Source organism: Hyaena hyaena, unplaced genomic scaffold (assembly GCF_003009895.1).
Source record: "Hyaena hyaena isolate Hyena2069 unplaced genomic scaffold, ASM300989v1 scaffold_79, whole genome shotgun sequence".
Taxonomy (NCBI): domain Eukaryota; kingdom Metazoa; phylum Chordata; class Mammalia; order Carnivora; family Hyaenidae; genus Hyaena; species Hyaena hyaena.
The window spans coordinates 3,477,285-3,490,051 of NW_024080711.1; the positions used below are offsets into that span (position 1 = coordinate 3,477,285).

The 12,767-nt window shown below is 34.0% G+C and overlaps 1 protein-coding gene across 23 annotated transcripts in view; it reads left to right on the forward strand.

The window, feature by feature from the left end:
• RIMS2 (regulating synaptic membrane exocytosis 2) overlaps positions 1-12,767 on the forward strand; it is a 599,820-nt gene that overhangs the window by 334,321 nt on the left and 252,732 nt on the right. For 20 of the 23 annotated variants that reach the window (XM_039233796.1, XM_039233785.1, XM_039233791.1 and 17 more), the window contains 2 exons: positions 3,798-3,928; positions 9,281-9,452. In XM_039233796.1, coding sequence (XP_039089727.1) covers positions 3,798-3,928; positions 9,281-9,452 — 303 coding nt within the window. Of the gene's footprint in view, positions 1-62; positions 111-3,797; positions 3,929-9,280; positions 9,453-12,767 lie in introns of all 23 variants that reach the window. The other 3 variants (XM_039233787.1, XM_039233798.1, XM_039233808.1) reach the window with 1 other exon arrangement.

Below are 12,767 nucleotides of genomic sequence, written 5' to 3' on the forward strand. Positions count from 1 at the left end.
TTCCAGCGTGTTGTCCTTTTTGGTTTTGTTTTATTGCTTTTTTCTTTAATTTTGCTTACCAGAGCCAAAGCCTTAGTAGAAGAACAACGCCTTTTGTTCCTAGGGTTCAGGTAAAGGCCTTGTCTGCCTGATAGAAACTAAAGTTGTGTTTTAACCCTTATTTGTATGTTTTTGGAAAATGCGTAGTAGGAAACTTTTTTTGGTATGTTGCTCCAAACCATAGTATTGACTTTCAAATCATTTTATAAGCCAGCTTGTAAAATTCTGCATGGAGATTAAAATACAATAAAAATTTAAAGAGACAATCTTTGTTAGTGATTTTATATGATCTGCTGAATGCTAAAATTTGATAGGTTTCAGACTGCACTTATGTGTAGAATATTGACAAAACTAGCTAATTTTGTGCTGTTGCTATTTTTCTTTATTGCACTAAGGTTTCTGTCTCTTTAAATCATTCATTATATTACTTAATCCGTGTTCTCTTGCATTTTCCAAGCAACAACTCCTTGAGGAGATTGGCAAATAAATTTGTACCTTATCTACAATATGAATTTTATGCATTTAATATATAAGGTTCAAGTTTGAAAAGTGTGTCATTTTGACAGAACAAACTTATAACTTAAATAACATGTGTTGAGTTTATGCTATTCCCATTTTATAATTGAAACGGGATTTAATTTTACTGTAACACATGGTACAAGTTGTTTGCCTCTTTTCATTAGGAAACCCTTACATGGTAAAGTAATGATGATAGAGTTTTTGTTTTAAAAGTAGTATTATGCTCTCCTTGCTTTGCTGCATGTTTTTTTGTTGTTGTTTTGAATAATACTAATTTAGTTTAAATTTTAAAAATTGCAGTTGTTCTAGTTAATATTATATAGTGTTAAATATTTACTTGTGCTGTTCAGGTTCTCCTTAGGGCATTTAAAAATAGGTCCTTGGTAAAGCTGGAGTGATTATTGTATGCAAACAATTAAAAACATGCTCCAAGATTTTTATGAATGAAATAATAGAGGTAAAATCAGAACTATGTCCTACCTAGAATTGTGGAAATCCACTTGTTATATTTTGGGGGAATCAACAGATATATTTGCACCTATCATTTGAAAAGCACAGATAAGAAATTTAGGAATGTGGCAAAATAATCTAGCTAATAAAATAATTCTGTTTTGATAATGTCAACTGGATAGCTATTAAAAACTTCAATGCAAGTCCTGTAATACAAAATGAAAATTAGGGCTGTTGATCAAATGCCTAGTTTAAGACAGTTTATTAAAAGTTGTAATTTTAACTTAAAACCCCCCAAAATTAAAATGTACTGTTTCTTATCTGTATATATTTTTAACATTTATATACCTGGGAAGTATAATTTTATAAACTGTAAAGTAAAATTGTAAAAATATGGAGGCCATATGCCAATTAATATCTGCTTGTATAAAAAATGAATATTATTAACAAATGATAATTTTAGTTATCTATGGCATAGGAAAATCTAAAAAGAATACTCCTTATCAAGCATTCGAAGTTATGTATCTCAAAAGCTTCTCTCTAATGATTTTAGAGGAGCAAAAATATCACCTGTGAAGATGGCAAATGCTTAGTCTCATGCCTCAAAAACAATTGACAGAAATCAATAACTTGCTCCAATCATTAGAGCTTAGTCTAATAATAATTATTATTGTTTCTTTGTTTCTAAGCATACAGTTTACCAGAAAAATGGTGGTTTTTTTTTTTTTTTAGCTTTTCAGAATCTTTTTCTCTTTGAAGTGCCTAATACTCACATCATGATCCTCAGAGAAGTGTTTTTAATTATCATGGACAAATAAAGCCGTAGGCTTTTTGATTGCTTAGAAAATAGAGAATATCAGAAATTAATGGGGTTTTTGGTCACACATTTTGGAAGAACCATGATACTATCTGACAACATCTCTGTTTCATCTCACATACAAGACATTCTTGTGTTTCTTACTTATTTTGTTGTTGTTTTCCCCTCCTGTCTTTTGCCAGAACAATGAGTTTTCTTTTTCCACTTACCCTCACCCGTATCTATGTTTTAATGTCACACAAGCAAATATTTGAACTTTTTTCCTCATCGCATGTTAAAAGTCTTCTGTTTTTCATTGTTGATCCCCTCGTCCAAGGCAGTGGTTCTCAAACTTGAATGTCCATGAGACTCATCAGTAGGATTTGTTGAAATGTGTTAACAGACAGACAACAACAAAATCCTGGGCCCCATTCTGATTCAGTAGGTGAGAGGTGGGCCACAGGAATTTGTAACTTTTTAACAAATAAGCCAGATATCCCAGATGTAAGGAGGTTAGTGAACCATATCTAAGAAACAAATGTCTAGAGACTGTACCTTGCAGCTCTATTAGGAGAATTTTGTTACACAACAGCAAGGTAAAACCTGCATTTTAAACATACGGACTTAATATAACATAAAGAGGAGTAATTATAATATTTAAAAATTAAATATTTCTTGCTGTTATTAGGAGGGCTACTTTCATTTGACCGAAAAGCATGATAAATATAATTTTATATACTCTTCTGGGCCATCAGTCTTCCTCTTCGGACTCAAAAGTTCTTGTTCAGTCTCTCATTCTCTAAGATACAAAGTGAGGGACTCAACAGAGACACATTAGATTTGGAACCAAACTACCAGTATATCATATATTCATATATATACATTTATGTGATTTTTATGCATATCTGTGTATGCTGTATATTTGTATATCTCAGAGCCTGGTCCAGACCTGACTGTCCATTTCAGGAGGGAAGGAATGACTGACATGAGATGCATATTTAATTTTTTTTTTAACTGCTGCAGATATTGTACATCCAAATTAAAGGAAAAAGTAAACTACTAAGAAGAATATAAGCCAAAAAACTAAGTATAAACCATATATAATTTTATTCCCAAATTTCAGATTTTGGATTCAATTTCAAGATAATGGTCAAAGATGTGATGAGTTTTGAACTAAAACGTGGACCAGAGCCATAGTTATAAATCCTGACAGGGTAGAATTAGCTAGCTAGGTGTGGGAGTGTGAGGTATGTGTGTGGGAGGTGACAGTTGTTAAATCAAATGAATTTAGCAGCTGGAAGTGAAGTTCCAATTCCTAATTATGTCAGGGAAGTTACTCACATTTTCTCATCTCGAATGGTAAAATAATACCCTTTTATTCTAAGGATGTAATATGTCTTCTCCACTAATGAAAAGGGGACTTTATGTCTGTGTAAGAAAAACCTATAAAGATGAATTTAGATGGCTTGAAATACAAACTCAAGGAGTCTATGGACTAAAGCCACTGGTAATTCCACCTTATAATTTTTAAAATACCTTTTCAAATGAACTGTTTTGTCTTTTAAAACATTTACTTAAAAATTCCCCATGAATGCCATAAAAGTAAGGTATCTATTCAATTCATTTGAGCATTTATTCTGAACTCACTCTCGTAGGGAAACTAAAATGAACCACAGTGATTCTTACAGAAAGATAGGGACACGTGGTCATTGTGTATTAAGTTCCTATGTAATTATTATGTGCATGTTAATAAGCAATCACATTAGGGTAACAAAAAGCTCATGTGATTTATCAATCAATCCAAAATAATCTGAATTATTTCCTCTATTCATTGAAGTTATTATAGCATATCCTTTTAACTAATTGCAATTTATGAAGCAACACTTATTCTGTGCTCATATTAGTGTAAGAGAATGGGGAAAGATTGGGAATGTAAACATTATGCTATGGTAGTAAAAGTTTGAGCTGATAAATGAATATTTTTGCTTTTCAGATAAAACTATGGTTTGACAAGGTTGGTCACCAATTAATAGTTACAATTTTGGGAGCAAAGGATCTCCCTTCCAGGGAAGATGGGAGGCCGAGGAATCCGTATGTTAAAATTTACTTTCTTCCAGACAGAAGGTATGGATATGAAATAAAAATAAATGTTCTAGAAAATAAATAAGAAATGTTAATGACAGTGGGTGTTTTAATTCTGTCTCATTTATTTTTATATGTCATGCACATCAGATATTTATGAAATTTAACATAAACATAATGATTCATAGATTCATGATTCATATGATTCATATGATTCTTCAAAATAGTGACAGTAAATCCTTTGAGATTGTTTTAAAACTTATATCAAATGCTATAGATGACTTTATTTTAAAAAATGATTATTTATTTTTGGTTGTATGGATTCTTAAATGATGCATATTTTCTTTTATCAAAATCAATAAAATTATTATGCTTTTTAAAATCAAATGCATTTTTAACACAGTCTACAAAAGCAAAAAACTGGAAATGATACTAAAAGGTATTCATCATGTTTCTTTTACAGCTTCTACATCCTCATACTAAGATATTATTTCTTTATATAATGTAAAATTAATGAATATGCTTTATATTTCATCACCCCATATCATCAAGAAAACCGTACCACTGGCCCTGGAATCAGCTTCTTCAAGCATCATTTGCTCTGTTTCCTTACTAATTAGCGTAAATGATATTGTTCTACCCTAGTTTGAACAGAGGAATTAGGTAAACAGAGGAATTAGCATTGGAGAAATAGTTTTTCAAAAATTATCAAATCCCCTTTTAATTTCAGGAACATAAAATATAAAAGAGATTATTCAATAGACGTCATGAAAAAAGAAAGAATTAATGACACCCAATATCCTTTCCTCAGCTATTAAGCATCCCTAGCTTTCAGGACAGAGTGTTCTCAAAGTCTGGTCATTTTTTCTCATGTTGGATGTAGCTAGGCATGTATGTGATCTTCAACATGTTTATACACTTTTGGACCCTCATTTACTTAGTTCAAGCTGAAAGTCATCAGACTTGAGTGCCAAAGTATCATCTGAAGAACAATGTCAACAAAGAAAAGGATAAAAATATGGAAGTAGACAATTAACAAAGGCCTTACATTTTATTTGATACATATTTTGAAGTGAAATTTGTGAAAAAATTCATCAGAAAATATGTCAAGGTGCCATCATGTCTAAAGTTATTAGAAACTGTTTGCTCTATAATTTGATCTTCGCAAATTTGCGTGAAGAAAGTTGTCTTCTCACAACTTAGGTTGTCTTTCGGATAGGGATGTCCTTTGAACCACAAGGGAAGAAGATACTCATAACCGAAACTTTTAAATCTAGTTTAAACTTCAGTTAGTTGACTTGAGATGTCACAGCCATATATTACCCGGCCATCCTGGAGGCAATACCACTTGGCTTCTTAGAGCAATGTGATTACTAGTGTAGACATTCTTAGAACGCCATGATAAAAACTTGCAAGAAATGCGATTTTCCCATCTATGGTTTTGTGCATCTACATAACTTAACTTTCTACTTACTCAAACCTTTGAAAAAAATACTTACCTTTGAAGATGATAAAAGACTTTCAAATTATGGAATTTATTTCTTGATGGACTCTTCTTGTTTTATTTTGTTTTATATATCCTCCCCCTACTTCTAAGCAGATAGATCTAAAATGGAAAGGAAGGCCCACTTCACAAATCCTTTATATTTTTGATGTAGTGTTTTTGTCTTTTCTCAGCACCAGACAATGGGAGAAATATGTAAATATTCCATTCTCAAATTATATCTCAGCTATTTCCTTGTCAATTATCAGGAAGTTGAATATTTAAGCAAATTTGTTGCTTACTTTATTGATAGAATTGTGTTGGGGTTTTATGTTTAAAAGAGAAGAAAATTCCTTGGTTAACTCAGAAACAGCTACCTTATCATCTTTTTTTCTTTTTTTCTTTTTTTTTTTTTTTTTTTTTTTTTTTACAATGTGTATGAACATGAAGTTTTTACACATAAATCAAGCACTATTTATGCTTTGGGTATGGATTGTTTCATTTTTCTTGACAATTTTTTGAGGAGAAAAGCTATTTGAATAAGTGAACATAGAACATAATTGTTGCCTTTTTATTGATAAGAATTCCTGGAGGGGCAAGTGAGGCTACACAGAAGAGATGCTGTCTAGAATGTCACTGTGTTCGTTAATCCATTCAAAACATTATTTTCTAAGTTATGACCTACTCTAAAAAAAACAGTGGAGTGTGCTTTACACTCTATTATATCTTGAAGTAATTTTGGTTTTTGGTCAGATATATATTTTTTTCATTTTGAGTAAACACATTAAGTCTTTGCATGCTGTTACTGGTGTAAATGGAAACCCAAAGTATTGATAACATGAAAATTAATAGAAAAGGCTTTAGGTTGGATTTTACTTAAAAAAATAGTTTGTATACTCAAGAATTTAATGATGCTGGTAGAGATCAATGATTTATTTTATTGTTGTTGGGCTGCTATTTCAAAATAAATCTTGGGGGTAATTGGGTAGCTAAGTCATTTAAGCATCCAACTCTTGATTTTGGCTCAGGTCATAATCTCATGGTTATGAGTTTGAGCCCTATGTCCTGCTCTGTGCTGACAGTGCAGAACCTGGTTGAGATTCTCTCTCTCTCCCTCTTTCTGCTCCCTCCACCCATGCACTAGCTCTCTCAAAAAAAAAGAAAAAAAATGAAAAAGAAAAAGAAATCTTAGGGATGCCTGTGTGGCTCATGACTGAGTGTCTGACTTTGGCTCAGGTCATGATCTCACCATTTGTGAGTTTGAGGCCCTGCATCGGTCTCACTGCTGTCAGTATAGAGCCTGCTTTTGATCCTCTGTTCCCCTCTCTCTGCCTCTCCCTGAATCATGCTTGTTCTCTCTCAAAAATAAAAACATTTTTTTAATCTTAAAAAATTAAATAAAAATTAAAAAATAAAATCTTGGTAGCATGTTTATTGATCTTAGTTTTTAAATACTCTCAATAGCTTTCCAGTGTTTGACTTATACAACCTGATCTTATTTTGTTTGTTTTAAAAGATTTTATTTTTAAGTAATCTCTACACCCAACATGGGGCTCAAACTGATGACCCCAAGATCAAGAGTCCTATGCTCTACCAACTGAGCCAGCCAGGACACCCCCAACCTTTTTTTTAAAACCTGATTTTATTTTGAAGACTTTAGTTATACTTCTAGAAAACAACAACAAACTAATTTACTCTTTTTTTTTTTTAACTTGCTGAAGATAATTTTTATGGTTCTTTGCAAGGATTGGTACAACAGTAACACTAAATTGCCTTTTTTTTTTTTTAATATTTTATTTATTTCTGAGAGAGAGAGAGAGCAGGAGCAGGGGAGGGTCAGAGAGAGGGAGACACAGAATCCGAAACAGGCTCCAGGCTCTGAGCTGGCTGTCAGCACAGAGCCCGATGTGGGGCTCGAACCCACGAACCGTGAGATCATGACCTGCGCTGAAGTCGGATGCTTAACCGACTGAGCCACCCAGGTGCCCCTAAATTGCCTTATTAAGTGTTAATTGTATATGATGGGCGTGTGAGGAACTTCAGTGACTGTCTCTTCTCTGTGCTCTCCAATATAGAAATCCCTTCTAAAATAGTCCTCTTTATCTGAACTTTTTACCCTCAGGAGGTAATCAAGGTTTATTTTTCTTTTCCCTTTGACTGCCCTATAAACCATTCTTCAATTATACAGCAAGGCTCCCACCAAATGTTTTCTTTCTGGCCTAATCTTTTCATTTCTGGCCTGAACTTTATCTCCTCACAGGGTCTCATAATTCAGTCTCCAATGTATGGAATATAAGTAGATGTTTTATAAATATTTGTTAAAATTTTAAATGACGAGAGGAGATGCCAGAAAGAATAATGAACCATAGTCCTTGTTATTATTTCCTTTCATTATTTTCATTGGCCATACCACTTTTCCATAAGATGGAATAGAGTTAAAATTTCCAACATGAGTTTCCAAAGTTATTTTCCTTAGAGATCAACAGAGATACAGTGTTTTAAAGTGGCTTTCTGCCACCTTAAACACATGAGCTCTGGCAGCATATGTGCTCTTGATTAGCTAAGTCCAATCTGTATCAAACGCTGAGCCCGATGCTCACCCAGGAGAAGCTGCACAGCCCCTCCAGATCAGACCCACCGTCCCTGCTTCGTTCCCCCTGCGTCCTGTGTCCCAGTACTCTTAGAACTGTGTCGTGCTGAGAGAATTTGCGGCAGCTACTTTGACCTGCTTGGAGTTTATTGTCCACTTCTCACATCAAATAAGCTCTCTAGATGGCTTAACATTTTCTTCCTAGATGATCCTTTTTTTCTTTAATGTTTTATTTTTGAGAGATAGAGAAAGAGCATGAGCAGGGAAGGGGCAGAGAGGGAGGGAGACACAGAATCCGAAACAGGCTCCAGACTCCAAGCTGTCAGCACAGAGCCCAATGCGGGGTTTGAACCCATGAATTGTGAGATCATGACCTGAGCTGAAGTTGGCCACCCAACTGACTGAGCCACCCAGGTGCCCCTAGATGATCCTTTCCAATAAGCTACGGTAGTGATCTCCAAAAGGAATGGATGCATCCAGGGAATGAGTAAAAGAATCCATTGGAATTAAGGAAGAAATACTTTAATTTTCTAAAATTTTACCTAATTATTTTTAATTTCTATTTTTGTACGTTCATGAACGGACACAATATATTAGTACAACAGTATAGTAACATATGTATGTAATTCATAAATATATGTGCATATAATAGGATGCATTGTCAAAAACATTCACTTGATAGAGATATGCAGTGAAACAAGTGCGGAGGCCTCTGAGCTGGAAATTCTGTCTATGACAGATGACCAGCTTGCATGTCCAGCCCACATTGGGCTGGCCACCTCACACAGAAATAATTTTACAGTGCTTTTAAAGGTCTGATATCTATTTAATGGGCAAGCATGTATTTCTTTATGTAAGAAAGTAACCAGATAAAATGTAATTATAGTTGCTCAGGTGAACTATACGGATATAAAGTTGTGATCATCACAGTTGGACTTTTTGTACAATCAGACTTCTGTAGTTCAAGTGAGTAGTATATGTAATGTCTTTGGTTCATTGCCACGTTAAAGGTTTCCAATAGGGAAATATGTTTTAAAAAAATGTAGAGTTAATATTCTTTAGTCTGGTTTGATTTATTCTGAGAAAGATTAAGTTTTTAATTATCTATCATAGAAAGATTTCAGATTTATTGAAATGTTGCTTTTATAAAGTAATATAATTATACACTTAGAGGTTTTTGTCATAATGTAAACAATTATATTTATAATGTATGATAGATTTATGGAAAAACTTCACTTCTTTCCTGAGAAGTTTTGAATGAATGATTTTGGGGGCAAAATTTAAAGGTTTATGTAAGTTTATATGTTCCTTTTTTTTATAGTGATAAAAACAAGAGAAGAACTAAAACAGTAAAGAAAACATTGGAACCCAAATGGAACCAAACATTCATTTATTCCCCAGTCCACCGAAGAGAGTTTAGGGAACGGATGCTAGAGATCACGCTCTGGGATCAAGCTCGAGTTCGAGAGGAAGAAAGTGAATTCTTAGGAGAGGTATCTGGAATTATTTTGAAGCTTAGACTATTCCTGCCCTCTTGAATACTTTTCTTTATGTGACTATCAGTAAAATCTTATATTTTGAATATCTGAAAAAGTAAATAGTTTCTTTCACAGACTGAATTTTGCTACTGCTTCAAGGGAAAACGTTGATACCATAAAAAATGGTTCTGAATACTTGGTAACAATTTTTAGGTATTTATTCCTATTGTAGAAATCTAAGTGTTGAATGAGAAAAGGTGGTTTTGCATTTCACAGGTACATTGCTGTGTTTTCTAGTGTGTCTTTATCATTTTCGTTGAGTGAACCAACTCTACTACTACTAGTTCAATCATTTATTTATGACTTATTTTTTAGGCCCTGTAATGTATCTGTAAAGTGCTAGGGATGGAGGCTTCAAAGGTAAATAGGGAATATTGTGTCCTTCAAGGAATTTATAATCTCTTAGGGATACAGACAAGTGAATAAGCAACTATAACATTGTATGGCAGATGCTGTTGCTGAGAAAATGCCATACGAATACTTGCAGTGCAGGGGAGAGGAAGTGGTCCAGGGAAGGCTCCACAGAGAAAGTGAAAATTAACGAAGTCCAGGGGAATGAAGTCCCTGCAGAGGGAATATCAAGATGTTAGAGTTGAGGGAGTCTTGGACAACTGCACTGAAATTGGAGAGGAAAGTGGTAAGAAATTAGACTCGAGGTTAATCTGACACTGCCCAGATCACATCCCTCAAAATATCATGTCAAGAAGTTTGGATTTTATCTTGTGAATGTAGGAGCAAATGATAGGTTTAAAAAAATTTTTTTTTTTATGTTTTATTTATTTCTAGGAGAGAGAGAGAGAGAGACAGTGTGAGCAGGGAAGGGTCAGAGAGAGATGGAGTCACAGACTGAAACAGGCTCAGGCTCTGAGCTGGCAGTCAGCACAGAGCCCGACTCGGGGCTCTAACCCACGAACCGCGAGATCATGACCTAAGCGAAAGTCGGATGCTTAACCGACTAAGCCACCAGGCGCCCCAAATGATAGGTTTTAAAGAGACTGGCTTGACTGCATTTGTACCTGAGAAAAACATTTCCAGCTGTAATGCAGAGAATGAACTGGAGGGGGGCAAGATGAGAGGCAGTTCTCCAGCTATTAACATTGTAATAATAAGTAATGCTTTTAGCCTTTCTCAGCGTGGTTGGTTTACCTGAGTAAGTTAAAGGTCAATTTCATGGGAAAAACAACAATCCATAGAAATGTTGAACTGAATATTCAGTAGAAAACGATGAGTGGTAAGCCAGCTGGGAGAAAGAGTAACAGGTTGTTAGAAGCGGACTGATGCCCACTGCCCTGGGTCCACATCCCTGACACCACTGCTTCCTAATCTCGTGTCCTTGAGTGAGTTATTTAATCTACTTGTGCTTCAGTTTCCTCCTCACCAAATGGCAATAATAATACTATGCAACTTAGGGCTGTTCTGAGGAGTCAATGTGTGTGTGTAAACATTTGGAACACAGTGCCTGTGACTTGGAAAGTGACTAGGAAAAATTTAGGAAGAATGAAATAACTTAGCTGTTGTGATTCTTTACCTCCTGTAGCTAAATAGTGATTTATCATTACACAGCAGTTCTCATATACACTATCACAAACGCTGTCGTCTTTGCATATGACCCTAAGGAAATAAAGAGTCATTTATTCCCATGGACTGATTTCCTTTGTAAATTTTCTTAGAAATTCATGTTATAAAAGCCAGATTATAATATGACTTGTATTAAAAATCTATTCTCTATTTTCTTTCCTGTTCTGAATTCTTAGTGGCATGATATGTTGAAACAGAGTTTTAAATAAGACAGACTTTAATTTATATTACACCTCTTTCATTTAACCAACTGGCATGAGCTTAGATAAGTTCTCTTAACCTCTGTTAGCTTTGCATTATCTCTAAAAGTTGAATAGTAAGACCAAACTAGTAGTTTTTTTTCTGAGAATCAAGATAACATATGACATGGTTCTTAGCACACAGTAGACACTACTAATTTGGTTTCTCTCCCCATTTAAGAGTTTTTGTAAAGATTAAATTACTACATGCAAATAAAAATACTTTTAAATTATCAAATAATATACAAATATTAGTTATCATTACAGACTTGTAGTAATAAACAGTTCTTCTATACTGCCAAATTTGCATTTCCCTGATGATTACTGATGTTGAGTATCTTTTCTTAATCTGTTTGCTATCTGTATTTCTTCTTTGGAAAAATATGCATGCATTCTACCCATTTTTAAAATTGGATTATTTGATTTTGTGGTTTTGAGTTATATAAGTTCTTTTTATATTTTGGATATTAATCCCTTATTGGATCATTTGCAAATATCTTCTCCCATTCAGTAGATTGCCTTGTTGAATGTTTCCTTTGCCATAAAAATCCTAGAAGAGAGCATGGGCAGTAATTTCTCTGACATCAGCCATAGCAACATTTTTCTAAATATGTCTCCTAAGGCAAGGGAAACAAAGAAAAAATAAACCATTGGGACTACATTAAAATAAAAAGCTTTTTCCCATTTCATCAGTTTTATAGTTTTCAGAGTATGGGTCTTTCACATCCTTGGTTAAGTTTATTCCTAGTTATTGGTTTTGGGGATTTTTTGTGTGCAGTTGTAAGTAGGATTGTTTTCTTAATTTCTCTTTCTGTTACTTCATTATTAGTGGATTGAAATGTAACAGATTTCTGTATTTTGATTTTGTATCCTGTGACCTTACTGAATCCATTTATCAGTTCTAGTAGTTTTTTGGTGGAGTCTTTAGGGTTTTCTATATTTTGTATCATGTCATATGTATACAGTGAAAATTTTACTTGTTCGCTACCAATTTGGATGCCCTTAATTTCTTTTTCTTAACTGATTTCTGTGGCTAGGACTTTCAGTACTATGTTGAATGAAAGTGGTGAGAGTGGACATCCATATCTTGTTCCTGATCTTAGGGGGAAAGTGCTCAGTTTTTTACCACTGAGTATGATGTTAACTGTGGGTGTTTCATATATGGCCTTTATTATATTGCAGTATGCTCCCTCTAGACCTACTTTTTTGAGAGTTTCTATCATGAATGGATGTTGTATTTTGTCAAACGCTTTTTCTACATCTATTGAAATGATCATATGGTTTTTCCCTTTCTCTTATTGATATGATGTATCACATTGATTGATCTTTGAATATCGAACCACACTGCATCCCAGGAATAAATCCCACTGACTGTGGTGAATGCTTTTTTAAACATAGTTTTGGATTTGGTGTGCTCATATTTTGTTGAGAATTTTTGCTTCTATGTTTATCA